General features: G+C 41.4%; 1 protein-coding gene and 1 pseudogene across 2 annotated transcripts in view; both read right to left on the minus strand.

The window, feature by feature from the left end:
* The window catches only part of JAZF1 (JAZF zinc finger 1), a 337,621-nt gene that overhangs the window by 34,226 nt on the left and 287,174 nt on the right, over positions 1-16,221 (minus strand). For both annotated transcript variants that reach the window (XM_060020654.1, XM_060020653.1), the window contains exon 3: positions 15,128-15,324. In XM_060020654.1, coding sequence (XP_059876637.1) covers positions 15,128-15,324 — 197 coding nt within the window. The remainder of the gene's footprint in view (positions 1-15,127; positions 15,325-16,221) is intronic.
* LOC132430677 (heterogeneous nuclear ribonucleoprotein A1-like) lies at positions 7,794-9,190 on the minus strand (annotated as a pseudogene).

Below are 16,221 nucleotides of genomic sequence, written 5' to 3' on the forward strand. Positions count from 1 at the left end.
ACTTGCCAAGTACCATGTATTAGTTACCAACAGTATGTTTCTGTAATGCATGTTTATTATAGTTATTCCAGAAACTCTGATTAAAAATTATTTTTAATTCCAATTTTTATACTTATAGTTACTTCATAACTTTAATTTTATGGTTTTAGTTTCCAAAAAGGTCTTATTCATCTCCCAGGGAAAAAAACCCTCCAGGCTGAGGTGTGTTGTCCACAGGTGGCGGTAGGAACCCACCTAGCCCGTCACAAGCATCTCCAGGCGGGCGCCCTCTGGCACCTCACTCACAACGGAGCTGTAACATTTTAATTATATGCTTTTAAAAGTTCATCATTTGTCAAGTTTCGTTAGTCTTACGAAAATAATTTTCCTTTAGGTACAACATAGCATATTCTAAATTATATACACATATATTACTGAAACCAAGTGGCTCTAATTAAACATTTTTTTCAAAGACTGTTTCCTTTTAATGGCAGGGAAATACTGTTGGTAGCAACAACATACTCTGCCAAAATGAACTTCACCAGGTTGAATTTTAGGGAGACTGTCAACACAATAATGGCCTAGAACTTTATGCAAAGTTCTTATATTAGAAAGTGGTCATTTAAGGGTGTCACTTGGGGGCCTGTTCAAGATACAGGATCATGATCGTGTTTCAAAAACATCATCCTACATTGAATGCCTGGCATTGGTCCTGCTAATTGTTAGGGCCTTGGAGTTCAGCCTGGGTAACACCGTACATTTTTCTTTTCAATTTTTGAACTTATTTTATTTATTTTTTATACAGTAGGTTCTTATTAGTTATCTGTTTTATACATATTAGTGTATATATGTCAATAAAAATCTCCCAACACACCGTACATTTCTGCCTGGCAGACAGGAACTGGAAGAGGACAGCCAATAGAAAATCATGTCAAGGTTCTTTCCATCCCTGAGCTTAAGATTCTATACAACTGTTTTCTTTCTTTTTTTTACATTTCTAAATTTTATTTAAAAAATATTTTTGGCCGTGCCCTGTGGCTTGCGGGATCTTAGTTCCCTGACCAGGTATCAAACCCAGGCCCTCTTCAGTGAAAGCACAGAGTTCTAACCACTGGACACCAGGGAATTCCCTATGCAACTGTTTCAAGTCAAAGTTGTGACGAGGATGTTGACTAGGATGCAGTTATATACCATAGAGAGAGCTCGCGATAGCTCACGTGGAAAGTACCATTTTCATTATTTGCTATGAAAGAAATCTGCTTTACATGTATTTTTTCTTGTTACTTGAAAATTATGGTAATTTTGAAAAATCTATCTATTTGAAAACTAAAAATCCTCCCAGACCCAGGCTGCAAAGAGATGTCTTAGCTGGTAGGCAATGACGGGTGCCGTCTAGCTATTTTATTCAAAATTATTTGGACAAGAGGAAAAGCGGGTTCCCTGAGAGTGACTTGTTCTTGGACGTGTAAGCATCTGGAACACCTTGGCTACCTTTTTTGCCTTTAGGAAAAAAAAAAGTAATAATCGGGTATCTAGGTAGGAAACACAGCACATCATGGCACGATTAGATTTCAAATTCCTATATACGGTCTCCCAACCAACTTTAGATTCTCAGGGGTGACTTTCTATGTGTGTTTCCATACCAAAGAGAGCCTGAATTGGCTAGATTAAAGAAAAATTCAGTCCAATGGAGTATGAAACACATCTCTGATCTGATAAGATCAAGCCAACTTGTTGCTGTTTTGATGAATGTAAATTATCACCAGCATCCCGTTTCCCGAGGAGGAACTATGTAAGTTTGGTGGCAAGGGGCTTGAGTGCGTGGCCAGCATCCTTTCCTTTCCAGGTACCAGAAAGGTTCCAGCAGCCCGTTTCTCCCTTCTTGTCAGATACCACTTCCCTTCTAGTGCCCTTCCAAGGAGTATGAACCAAGCCTGGGGACAGAAGCGGGGAGATTCTGTACCTGGATTGTCTTTTTGGCAAGAACAAATTAGCTCAAAGCCATTCCCATTTTTCTGCAGATTCTGTCTGTAATGCGGTGCAGCTGTGTGCGCCTGGGGATCCTTTTATTGTTAAAAGTAGACCCACATGGAAAAGACATTAAAATAAGTTTGCTGCTATGATACCCACGAAGATGAAAGGGCTTCTCTGATTTTAATATGCTGAGTTTTAGACGGGAAGGAAAATGAAAGGGGTTCCTTGGAAACACACACATTTGGCTGGGCTACGAATTCATCAGGTGTTAAATCCCCATCACCTTCGCAGTAGAGGTGCAGGGCAGCGCTGAGCGTCTGCTTGTTTGTGTTTTCAGTGGAATCCGCACCGTTTTCCATGCTTACAATGGGTGGCTCTCTTTAGCACTCATATTTCGGTTCTGGTACTTGCTTCCAGAGGAAAATTAGTGAAAGTGTGTACTGATGGGAGCTGGCATACGAATGAGCTCTGGACCCTAGCTTAAAGTGACTTCATTCTTTTGGGGGGTAGGGAGTGTGCCCTTTAAAATAACTATCTTGTGATATTTCGTGATATTTTTTGGCCAGTGCAGAGACCCCTGCTGGGACAAAGAAAAAGCAACAAGGATCGGGGGGGCCAAAACCATGCCATGAACTATGTTTCTAGCACCAGGTGAAACATGACATAAAGACTGTCAAGATTTCTTGTGGGAATTAACAGTGGACATATTTTTATTGAGTTTGATTAAACAATAACACAGTTAAGAGAAGAGATGAAATTCACGTTTATAACTAAATGTAAATGATTAAGCATGGTATTGCCAAAATGGTAGGACTCGAAGATATTTTCATTAGAAGATAAACTGTTGATGCCTTTTTGTTACTGCAAATGTTAAATCTGAAGATAAGCTGTTATTAGGTGGCTGCCCATTATAGAAACGGGGCTTATTTAGAGTTTCAGAGGATGTGCCTGATGCAGGCTGAAACTGAGCAGCTTTAATTTTCTCTCCTGTAAAATTCTCACTGTCTCATGGAAAGCAAAATATTTTGGACACTGGAAGACCCAGATGCTATAATTTTCTATCGGAAACACTGATTCTGTGTCTTGAGACCCAGTGTCTGGCAACTAGTTCTTCATTTAATAAGTGTAGCAATTGTTTTATTTGACCATGCTATCGTTTCTGCAGAGTTCCAAAGCTGAGAATAAAGGATTCTGCTGTCTTTCTTCAACAGAGAGGAAATTCCAGAGATTTTCTTCTTAAACTACTGCGTGTATTTACTTCCTTTGTTCTTAAATGGCTTGTTTACAGCAGAGGAAATGCTCTTTGCTCTTTCAAGGAGTGAGTGGAAGTTGTGGGCTCCGGTTCCTCATTTCTGCCTGGGCCAACAACTTTTTTTTTTTTTTTTTAACTGAGGTAAATCCAATGCACAGATCTTAAGTGTCTAATTCAGTTAGTTTGATAAATGTCTACCTTCGTGTAACCAACATTTCAGTCAAGATATGGACTATATCTCCATCAGTCCAGATACTTCTCTTGGGTGCGACCCTTCCCCACATTCCCCGAGTCCACTGCTATTCAGATTTCCATCATTACGGATCAGCTACCGCTACTTGAATTTCATACGTACTCTTTGGTGTCTGGTTCCTTTCACTCAGTGTAATGTTTTTTGCTTTTAAATAAATTTATTTATTTTTGGCTGCGTTGGGTCTTTGTTGCTGCGCGCGGGCTTTCTCTAGATGCAGCGAGCGGAGGCCACTCCTCGCTGCGGTGTACGAGCTTCTCATTGCAGTGGCTTCTCTTGTTGCGGAGCACGGGCTCTAGGCACGCGGACTTCAGCAGTTGTGACTCGTGGGCTCTAGAATGCAGTCTCAGAAATTGTGGCACACGGGCCTAGTTGCTCCACGACATGTGGGATCTTCCCGGACCAGGGATTGAACCTGTGTCCCCTGCATTGGCAGGTGGATTCTTAACCACTGTGCCACCAGGGAGGTCCCCAGTATAATGTTTTTGAGACTCATCCATGGTGGTTTCTTTTTTTTTTTTTTTTTTGGTGTAACTGTACTTTGTTCTTCTTCTTTTTTTTAAATCACTATAAATAGTATTCCATTGTATGGACAGATCACAATTTGGTTATACGTGTACCTGGAGATGGCCTAGTTAACAGTCTGGGCTATTGCAAATAAAGCTGCCCTGTATATCCTTGCACCTGTCTTTTGTGGACGTATGCTTCCATTCCTTTTGGGTAAATACCGAGAGTGGCACTGCTCGGCCAACATCACTTTGGTTTTGAAGCCTGACGCCCTGGAGAACCTATATGACCTCTGTAGGGCTCTCCCTCCTTGGCCGGGTGGAGGAACAGTGACATCTGATGCCCTCTCCTCTCAGAGCAGCTTTGAGGATGTTTTCTGCCCTTCATAGGAAAGAGGGCAAGGAGTTTCCCGGACACTGTACTCAAAACTCACTGGTCCCGAAGACCTTGAGATGCCCTTTACATGGCTCTAAGACCTTGACATATCTTATCAGTGAGATGTTCAGTGGGGCATCTGACCGAGACGGTGCCTCCCCCAGATAGTGATGGCGGTTGGGCCTATGTGGGCGCATCCTTCAACAAGGGAGGGGAGAGAGCTCGTTGATAAGTGCGTGTATCTGCTAGAAACATCCAATATTCCATTTTCTTCACGCTCTGAAGTTCCACAATTAAAACGGTTATTATCGCTACCTTTACTAAAACAACAAGACAAACTATAAAAATTTGTAAACCTGCTAACGCTTTTACTTCTACCAGCTCTGGTCATAAAATGGTTATCTTAAAATGCTCCTGTATTTCTGATAACAAATAGTGTCATTTTTGTTCTCAGATATGACACTCCTTCCCCTGGAAAATATGCCCATGCCCAAAAGCACATCACTAGCAAATGCCACCAGTAATGCACATTCCTGGAATCAATCTTCTCTGAGGTTAGTACAGACAAAAAATAAACATGCACAAGTGGTCCTGGCCAGGGCTGGTGAAATACTGTCTAAAAGGGCAGGATTCAGTTAAGAGCACGAAATGTTTTCTTTGTTTTGAACGTGCTGTAGAGCTACTTCAAGAAGGCCTGACAGTCTGACGTGTCGGCCATTTCCACCACTGACCCGGGGGTTCCTGAACACACTGGGTGCCTCGGATGCAGAACAGGGCTTTCAGAGCTAATGTCCTTTCTAAATTGGAGGTTTAAGTAGAGACAGTGTTAACACAAGCAGTTGTTTCCGTCCCTGTCTTTATCACATTAATCCTCATGGGGAGGTAGGCATTGTCTCCAACGTATACATGAGGAGGCCGAGCTTACAAAGGTTTAAGGCCATCTACCTCTCAAGCTGCAGAAGCAAGATTTGAATCCAGATCCCTCTGATGCCGAAAGCTCTCACCACTTTACCTCTATGTTCCCAGGGTTTTAGAAGATGGCCCAGAAAACTCCAGGTTTACAGAATCCCTTTTGTCAACATATCTGGGTCTGCTTACGAATTCCCTAAGCTGACATACCATAAGGATCCTGCTCTAAAATTGTGTGCCCCCGATCACTTTCCCACTGATTTCACCTTATTCCAACTGCTCTGGAATTCACATTGCCTTACAATTTCTAAGACATTTTGTGGATGTGAATATATAGATTGTAACTGCACTACAACAGTATGGAAAGAATGACCCTATGTGTACCTCTATCTTGTCTAGCTAATCATCCATGCTAGTCATTTAGTCCACCTGTGTGTATGTCATGTTCATTAAGTGTCTGCTCTACACGTGTATAACCTGCTTCTACTAAGAGATGTAAGTTCTAATCCATAAGGGCTATGCCTTCTGCTTTTTTGTACTCCCAATGCCTGGAACGGTGACTATAACAAAATAGATGCTCTATAAATTATGTGAAATGAGAAGATACCCCATCCTGGTGCTGTGGAAAACAGGGCCACTCACTTAGGGACTGCTGAACTCAGGCCAGTTTTCACTTAGATGAGCCTCGATTTCTTTTGTCTTTAAAGTGGTGTTAATAAATGGTGATGTGAATGTATTTGTGCACTATAAAGATATAATCTACTACTGTTACAGATCGGCATCGATTTGATTGCTTTCTTCAAGTCAAGAAAATGTTTTGTTTGGGAAGGTCTCTTATGAGTGATGTAGTTGAGGAAAAATAATTGAAGTACTATCTCGTCGTTGCCATCCTTACTCTAACCAACGCTTTGAGTAGTAAGACATTAAAAATAAGCATCCGCATAATGCAGTGGGGAAGGAAGCAAATTAGCTACAAGACTGGACCATAACACTCAGGAAGCAGGATAAAAATTTTACAAGTCAATCAATGAAGAAGATGAAAGGCCAGTGATTAGAACAAAGCAGTATATAAACAAACAAGCAAACAAGTCATAGGCCAGGAAAGGGTGTGTTAGTGACCCTGCACATACATACGCAAGCCAGAGAGTACTGCACCATGAAGTCATTCTCCAGCTTAAGACAGCACGTTTATGTGAAAAGGGAAATATAAATCAAGGCCATTTTCTCAATGGGAAGAGTGTAGAGAATGTTTTTTAGGCATTGTCCACATACTTAACTCTTTAGGGCAGAATCTGTTAGAAATACCAAAGCCTGGCCTCAGGACTTTAAAAGTAGGTCACAAAATTCAGTCAGGCTAAAATATTTCAATTTTCTTTTTTTCCACCATTAAACAGGATGGGATTTATCTCTCTGAGCTTTTTCCTTCTGTTTCATTCTCTTCTTTTAGGTGGGTGGGGGGAATTATGTTAGTTTCGACCTCACCTTAGTTATCTTTTCCTCTCAGATTTTCTGCCTTTAGTAAGGCTGTTTAGGTGTATTTCATTTTCTAAAAATAAAGGGATTGGGGGGGAGTTCACCTCATCTCCACTCAGACAAAGCTTCTAAATGTCAAGCTAAATTCTGTCAGTTCTACCAGTCATTTCCATCCTGAGGGTAAAATTAATACTTTACTTTTTAAAATGATTTGCTGTTTATTAGTAACTCCGGAGAACTGCAAAATGTTATAATCTGAGCAACCTATTGCCAAAGCTATAAAGGAATGTTAGAGGTCTACTCTCAGGCCAGATAGCAGGAGACACAGGAATATGAAATGAAACAACACCATGCAGAAACTTAAATTACACATTTATAGATATAATCTGTGACTTCATGGTCGTTATAGGCCCCCTAAACAAGAAAACAAAAAAAAATTGGTTTAATTTCCTTTGGTACCTTTCTCTGGTTTAATACTTGAATTTCTCCCAAGTGGGCCAAAAAATATATGCAAATATTTTCCAGGAGAGACTGTGCAGTGCTATTATAACCAGAAATCCAGCCAACTCTTTCCACGGCTGCGCCACTAAGACATAAGCAAGCATTTGTTCAGTCCCATTGGACTCATGTCTGGAAGCTAAGCAAGTGGATTACAGTAACTTTTCTCCAAGCAAAGTGGAATACAGGTTAACCCAGGCAAGAAAACACACAGCTATGACAAGAGGGGTCCCATTTAAAAGCAGTGGTTTCCCAACTCTGGCTGTAGGTTGGAATTACCTAGAGAGAGGTTTTAAAAACCCCCAATGCCCAACCCACCAACTGGATCCGTGGAGCCCATGGACAATTTCAGGATGAGCTTTTAACAGCTGGTTTGCAAGCCTGAATATTTAATAGCTGGCTCCCTGGAGTCAGCTCCAACTCACCCTTAAAGAAAACCCTGACTAAACTAAACTGGTAAGTTCTTCAGTTCTGACCTGCTATTTGAACGATGGAGTGGGGGTAAAAGTGAGGGTTACTGTGAATGAAGGTGAACCACAGTTCCTATCTTAATGTATTTTTGTATTTTAGGTTTAGAAGTAGTAACTGGGGCAGCTAAATGGCTGAAGGTCTAATGAGGTTTTTTTGGTTTTTTTTTTAAAGACACAATTTATTCAGCGTCATGATCAGACTATTACATTTAGCAACCAACAGCATGGGTGCCAAAAAACAAACAAACAAAACCTACATTTAAACCCTTTGTTGGAAAAAAAAAAAAAAAACCCTTTGTTGGAATGCTTTACACTTTCCACAGAACAGAAACGAAAAGAACCTGTTATACAATTAGTCACAAATACAGTCCTCGAGTTTTTTGCCCATACACATGAGTATCGTCTAAAACATGTCTTCTTTGTAGCATCTAGGCCCTGCCACCACTGTGCTTGGCGGAGTTCACAAATCTGTTGTAGCCTGTAGCTTCCCCGTCACTTCCCTGGCTCCCCTCTCCTGCTAAGCTTTGTTTCCTGGCAGTAATTAAAGCCTCCTGCCACTGCCGTAGTTCCTGCTGCTGCTGGAACCACCACAGCCACCTTGGTTTCGGGTTTGGCAAAGTATTGGCCTCCACCACCACAGGGGCCAGAACTTCTGCCTCCAAAGTTTCCTCCTTTCACAGGTCCAAAATTTGCAGATTGATTGTTGTAATTGCCAAAATCATTGTAGCTTCCACCACCTCCAAAACTGATTCCATCATTACCGAATCCATTACAGCCATCCCGCTGCCACCACAGCCACCGCCACCGTGGCTGCCACCAAAGCCAGCTGGACCACTGATGTTTCCTCCAAGACCAAAGCTGCCATTCCCACCAAAACCACCGCCACGACCACCATCAAAGTTTCCAGAACCTCTTCGACCCCTGTGGCTGGATGAAGCACCAGCCATCTCTCGCTTAGATAGGGCTTTCCTTACTTCACAGTTGTGGCCATTCACAGTGTGGCGTTTCTGAATGACAATCTTGTCTACGGAGTCACGGTCATCAAAGGTTACGAAAGCAAAGCCTCTCTTTTTGCCACTGCCTCGGTCAGTCATGATTTCGGTCACTTCAATTTTTCTCATACTGTTCAAAATAATCTCTTCGGCGATGTTCTTCAGTGTCTTCTTTAATGCCACCAACAAAAATCTTTTTCACAGTTAAGTGGGCACCAGGTCTTTGAGAATCTTCTCTTGAGACGGCCCTCTTTGGTTCCACCACTCTTCCATCCACCTCGTGTGGCCTTGCATTCGTGGCCGCACCCACCTCCTCCACAGTGGCATACGTGACAAACTCGAAGCCTCTGGAGCGCCTGCTGTTTGGATCCCTCGTTACCGCACAATCTGTGAGCGCTCCCCGCTGCTCCAAGTGGCTCCTCAGACTCGCATCGGTTGTCTCAAAGCTCAAACCTCCGATGAAGAGCTTCCGCAGCTGTTCGGGCTCTTTGGGAGACTCTGACTTAGACATGACGGCAGTGGAGGGGGGAGACGTCAGCAGTGCTTACCGTGCGTGCACGGGCAGAAAGGAGTAATCTACTGAACGTATCTCTAATGAAGTTTTTGAAAAGGTGTTAATATAATAATGATTAATGTGGAAATAAAGTATGAGTACACTGGAAAGACCTCATTTTTGGAAGTGACAGACACGGGACTTTGTGCAAATTAACCTTATTAAGCCTCTATTTCTTCAATCTGTACATGGGAATTAATAATGCTGTCTCAGTGGGGTTGGTGTTAGGATTAAATAATCATACATAGGCATATATAGTAAAAAATCTAAGTTGCCTTTCCTTCTCAGTAGTTATACTCTAGATTATTATTACTTTTAAAGGAGAATGGTATGCATTGTTTTAATACTTTATTTTCAGGGAATTTAATCACGTTTATCTTTATTTATATATATATTTTTTAATTGAGGTACAGTTGATTTACAATGTTGTGATAGTTTCGGGTGTATAGCAAACAGATTCATTCATATAGATAGATAGATAGATAGATAGATAGATTTTTTTTCAGATTCTTTTCCCTTATAGGCTATTACAAAACATTGAGTATAGTTCCCTGTGCTATACAGTTAGGGCCTTGTTGACTATTTTATACATAGTGATCACATTTATCTTTAATTCTTTTTTTTAAAGATTTTTTTGATGTGGACCATTTTTAAAGTCTTTATTGAATTTGTTACAATATTGCTTCTATGTTTTGCTTTTTTGCCCCAAGGCATATGGGATCTTAGCTCCCTGACCAGGGATCAAACCCGCACCCCCTACGTTGGAAGGCGAAGTCTTAATCACTGGACGGCAAGGGAAGTGCCCTATCTTTAATTCTTTATCTCTGTGATTTAAACCAGGGTTGGCAAACTATGGCCTGTGGACCAAATCTGTAAATAAGGTTCCACAAAAACTTTTAGTGTTATGGAACACACCATGTCCACTTGTTTGCATAGTTCTATAGCTGCTTTCCTGCTACAGCAGCAGAGGTGAGCAGCTGAAACAGAGGCCCCATCGCCTGCAGAGCCTGAAGTATTTACTATCTGGTCCTTCGTACAAAAGATTCTTGACCCACAATTTAAACCATTCTAAGCTTTCCTTAAGTGAATACTTTTTAAAAGTACATTAAAAAAGAACACAAAAAAATGAGGATAGGAAATGAAAAAAATGAGAAAAGAAGATTCCCCTAGGGTTTAGAAATTGCAAAATAAATCTTAGTTCCAGAATCCTTAAAAAATACTTGAAACTCTAGGATGAAACTGAGATCTAATTCTGTCTAGTCAAGAGAGTATATATATTTTTTTATATATCTTTATTAGAATATAATTTAAAAAAATTTTTTTAATTTATTTTTTGGCTGCGTTGGGTCTCCTGTTGCTGCACGCGGGCTTTCTCTAGTTGTGGCGAGTGGGGACTACTCTTCGTTGTGGTGCACGGACTCCTCATTGCAGTGGCTTCTCTTGTTGCAGAGCACAGGCTCTAGGCACACGGGCTTCAGTAGTTGTGGTGCGTGAGCTCAGTAGTTGTGGTGCGTGAACTCAGTAGTTGTGGTGCATGGGCCTAGTTGCTCTGCGGCATGTGGGATCTTCCCAGACCAGGGATCAATCCTGTGTCCCCTGAACTGGCAGGCAGATTTTTAACCACTGCGCCACCAGGAAGTCCCTACTGGAGTATAATTGCTTTACAGTGTTGTGTTAGTTTCTGCTGTACAACAAAGTGAATCAGCTATATGTATACATATATCTCCATATCCCCTCCCTCTTGAATCTCCCTCCCACCCTCCCTATCCCACCCCTCTAGATCGTCACAAAGCATCAAGCTGATCTCCCTGTGCTATGCAGCAGCTTCCCACTAGTCATCTATTTTACATTTGGTAGTGCATATATGTCAATGCTACTTTCTCACCTCATCCCAGCTTCCCCTTCCTGCCCTGTGTCCTCAAGTCTGTTCTCTACGTCTGCGTCTTTATTCCTGCCCTGCCACTAGGTTCATCAGTACCGTTTTTTAAGTTTCCATGTATGTGCATTAGCATACAGTATTTGTTTTTCTCTTTCTGACTTACTTCAGTCTGTATGACAGACTCTAGGTCCATCCACCTCATTACAAATAACTCAATTTCGTTCCTTTCTATGGCTGAGTAATATTCCATTGTATATATGTGCCACACCTTCTTTATCCGTTCACCTGTTGATGGACATTTAGGTTGCTTCCGTGTCCTGGCTATTGTAAATAGTGTTGCAATGAACACTGTGGTACATGTATCTTTTTGAATTATGGTTTTCTCAGGGTATATGCCCAGTAGTAAGATTGCTGGGTCATATGGTAGTTCTATCTTTAGTTTTTTATGGAACCTCCCATAATGTTCTCCATAGTAGCTGTATCAATTTATATTCCTATCAACAGTGCAGGAGGGTTCCCTTTTCTCCACACCCTAACCAGCATTTATTGTTTCTAAATTTTTTGATGATGGCCATTCTGACCGGTGTGAGGTAATACCTCATTGTGGTTTTGATTTGCATTTCTCTAATGATTAGTGACGTTGAACATCCTTTCATGTGTTTGTTGGCAATCTGTATATCTTCTTTGGAGAAATGTCTATTTAGGTCTTCTGCCCATTTTTGAATTGTTTGTTTGTTTGATATTGAGCTGCATGAGCTGCTTGTATATTTTGGAGATTAATCCTTTGTCAGTTGCTTCATTTGCAAATATTTTCTCCCATTCTGAGGGTTGTCTTTTCATCTTGTTTATAATTTCCTTTGCTGTGCAAAAGCTTTTAAGTTTCATTAGGTCCCATTTGTTTATTTTTGTTTTTATTTCCATTACTCTAGGAGGTGGGTCAAAAAGGATCTTGCTGTGATTTATGTCATAGTGGAGTGTTCTGCCTATGTTTTCCCCTAAGAGTTTGATAGTGTCTGGCCTTACATTTAGGTCTTTAAACTATTCTGAGTTTATTTCTGTGTATGGTGTTAGGGAGTGTTCTAATTTCATTCTTTTACATGTAGCTGTCCAGTTTTCCCAGCACCACTTACTGAAGAGAGGCTGTCTTTTCTCCACTGTATATTCTTGCCCCCTTTGTCAAAGATAAGGTGACCATATGTGTGTGGGTTTATCTCTGGGCTTTCTATCCTGTTCCATTGATCTATATATCTGTTTTTGTGCCAGTACCATACTAAGACAGTATATTTTAAAGAATACTTTATAAATGAAATTTTCTGCAAGATGACTATTACTTCTGCACCAGGAACGCATCCTGAATATGAAACTTGGAAGAGTGAATTTAGAAGGCAGAAACATGGAAAACTACTTATAACCTGGCAATGAAAGTGACTGAAACCACATTAGTCAGGCAAAATAAGCCGCTCTCTCTAACTACAGGTAAAATAACATTTCAAACATTGAAAAATGTATACAGTCAAAATGGTACAGGGTAGGGTTTAAGAAACCATTTCCCCTGCTAATTTTTGATGTTTACATGGAATGTTATTCAAGCAGCAAATAACTTACCAATGATGCTGACAGACTGAAAATGATACATCTTTACCACAACATATATTAATTCTCTCAGTGGGAAATTGCTAAAATAGACAAGGTGTCAGAAAGATTTCTTTACGTCTGAAGGAAAGGAAATGATTCCATTTCTTCCAAACATTCTTACATGAAAAATAATAAACTCTCACTTTTAAAATGTCTTTATTTTCATGGGGTTCTAAAGCTCCCTTTATTAATTGGGGAGGTCATGGTTATCTGGTGCTCGCTATGAGTCAATCCATATTAAGTCAGGTATAGAACACAGCCAGGTATAAAACTGCCCCCATAATTCACATTATATATGAATAAATATTCATAGAAATACTCAGAAAAGAGAATTGAAGAATTACACTACACTATCATGGCATTCCTTAGATCTACACAGTAAATGTTACGCAGAGATGCTGGAAAGTAAATCTTCACGAAATAAAATGTAAGAGAAACATGATGGTCTATCTAAAGAAAGGGACAAATGCCCAACACAAATGAAACCAATTCATCCTCTATAGAATGACCTCCGATTCTGTTCCTGAAGCAACTGGTTGAAGACTCTGGACCACAGAGACGAACATTTACTGAGTGTTTAAGGCATGCATATCTATCACGTTTAACTCTCGCACAGAAACCTAAGTAATTGGTATCATCAGTGATTTGTAACGGGCGAAGTTCGGTAGGAACTCAGTCTGTCTGCCTTGCGCACCTATCCTGTCTTCAAAATGTCCAGTCCTGATGGAACACAGGGTATCTGCCAACCATGAGCCCCCAGAGATGCCCCTAGAAAAAGAGGTCCTCTAATCAAAGCGACTAAATTTGGAAAGCTTTCTAAACCCTCCTCTTGGAGAATAACAATGTATATATTAAAGTCCTGTATTGAAGAAACCAGTTTACTTTTGTCTAACCCAACATTTCCCCAAACTTATTAGGGAATCCCTTTTCCCAATTACTATTTTGTGAAAGTTATATTCTAAAACACTGAGAAATATGACTGCGGTCACCTCCCTTGATGGGAGATGGATAAAAGAAATACATAAACTGTAAGAGAAAAATAAACATTTTCACCCATGGTCAAGGGGCAATGCTACTGAAGTGATGGTGTGATTCTAAGTGGCTTCTTTTTGCTCTTAGGATGACACCCTAAGTGCCCTGGTCCCTGCAGACCTCCTTGGCCTCATCTAACAAACACCCCACCACCTGGCCGACCTTCAGTACCTGGGACCTGCCAGGCTCCCCATCATGGAGCCTTTGAAAAATGCTGTCTGCTTGGCTGGATGCGCCTTCTTTCCCTCTTTCCCTACTTACCTTTCAGGGAAGTCTTTCCTGACCCTGTCAAGCCCTTCTCTGTATGCTCTCCTATCACTGAGTTCTTCCATATAGCGAGTTTATGGTTACAATGTTATATTTATTGGTGTATTTATTGGATGAATGCCTGTCTATACCCCTATGGGAGTGAGGGGAAATATATTCCCTGTGCTCAGATGCAAAAAAGAAGAGGAGGGGACCTTTCCAGCCTCTTTCTACCATCTTCTATCACTGCTGACTTAACGGATCTCTTACTTGGGAAAAGGTTCTGAGCATGTTCAGCTCAGGGCCTGGGCGCACTCTGGTCTGCTCCCAGGCAGGCAAGCTTCGAAGGAATGTTTGGGAATAAGTTCAACTCAGGGAAGACAGTTGTTACAGATGCTAGCTAGCTCTATTCTGCAGTTTAGCCTTATGCAGTAATAAAGTTAATTTTAATCTTCACCTCCGAGTCTTGTTTTATTTTTCAAATTGCTTCCATTTGGGAGGGGAAGGCAAGAAGGAGTGTTCTCATTGGCCCCCTAAAATGCCAACATCTTCCACTAGGCCTCAGTCCATCGGGAAGAATAGGGAGGGGTCTCCTTGGGCTCACTACTATAGCTCAGGCCGGGCACATGGGAGGCACTCTAATTTTTTAAAATTAATCATCCTCTCATGGAAAATTTCTTAAATAAGCAAAAATAGGGAGAATGGTATGACGAACCCCTATGTATACGTCACCCAGCTTCAACAATAATCAGCACATGGCAATAAACAACATACAATCGATCTTGTGTGATCTACTTCTCAACTTGACCGAAGCAAATCCAAGACACTGCATCACTTCATACATAACAAACAGTAAAGGCTTGAAAACATATCTGTAAAACCATCATCACATGCATATTATAAAGGATAATTTATAAATATTTCTTCCATAATAAATAGATGAATGAATCAGCAAACGCTATAGGGACCAGTAAAGGGTCAAAGAAGAGGTGGCTCTGAATCATGATCTGTCCCCGGCCTCCAGCACACCGCGCGCGCGCACACACACACACACACACACACACACACACACACACACACTCCCCACGGGCCAAGCCACTCACCGGTTGGCGTGCTGCTGCGGAATGAAGAGGAGGGGGTGATGGGCGGGGTCACGGGGGGAGTAAGGCTTCCGCTGCTGTGGCGAGGCGGCGTGGACACATTCCCTCGAGACACGGAGCTGGACAAGGTCAGCGAGAGCTTCGGCTGAATCTTCTTCTTTAGGGACTCCTGCTCTCGGCGGGCAGCGTCTGTCATGAACCTGCAGCAACAGTGGAAGGGACCATGTATGAGTAACCAGGACCATATACAGAGCCGGAGGATTATGACAGTGAACTCAAGTTTGACAGGCGCTCCACCCTGGGAAAGGGGCTTATTCACAGGTCCCAACTTCAAAAACTCACAACAGTTGCCCTTTTCCTACATGATGAAATTATCTTCTAGCTCCTTGTTTTAAAGTTCCTCAAAGTCAGGATCCTTTCTTCCCTGGGCAAACCCTCTGTGCAGGAAATGGATACACATAGACTCCGTACTCACTACACTGCCTTCAGTTACAAGACTGCCTCTCTGGGAAGGTCCTCTCGACCCTCAGAAAGTACACCTGCTCTCGAAGTTCCCCAACCACCCCCAGCTCCAGAGGACTTCCTTCATCTGTAGGTTGGTAGTATTTATTGTTTGTGCCACTGAACATCTACGGCTTCATGAAAACTGATTCTTTTTTGTACTTTGGATTCTCATATCATTATTTGGGTTTTTAACACTTCCTAGGCTGACTGAAGGTCTTGTCTCCCCAGCCATTAGCTGAAAAGGAAGGACCTGAGTCCCTATCATCTTTGCTAGCACGCTGCCAGGCCCATCTTAGCAAACATTTATCAAATGACTGAACAGACCTGCCCAAGCAGATTCAATAAGAGGGTACGAGCACTGTACCAGGAGGAAGATCACGGAGAAAGATCTGTTCATGTTGTGATCTTATTACTCATAAAGGGAAAGGTGACTTTTCTTGGTAGTTTCACTTCGGAAACTTCAAAGTTGTTCTTTCAACACTTCTCTTATGCTAGTTATATTCAAACTTTGTTCTTTTCTCACTGTTTAATCTAGCATTTCATAAATTCATGTACTAAGAGATTCAAAACAATCTACGAAATGGTATCTCCTA

The sequence above is a fragment of the Delphinus delphis genome, chromosome 9, assembly GCF_949987515.2.
Source record: "Delphinus delphis chromosome 9, mDelDel1.2, whole genome shotgun sequence".
Taxonomy (NCBI): Eukaryota; Metazoa; Chordata; class Mammalia; order Artiodactyla; family Delphinidae; genus Delphinus; species Delphinus delphis.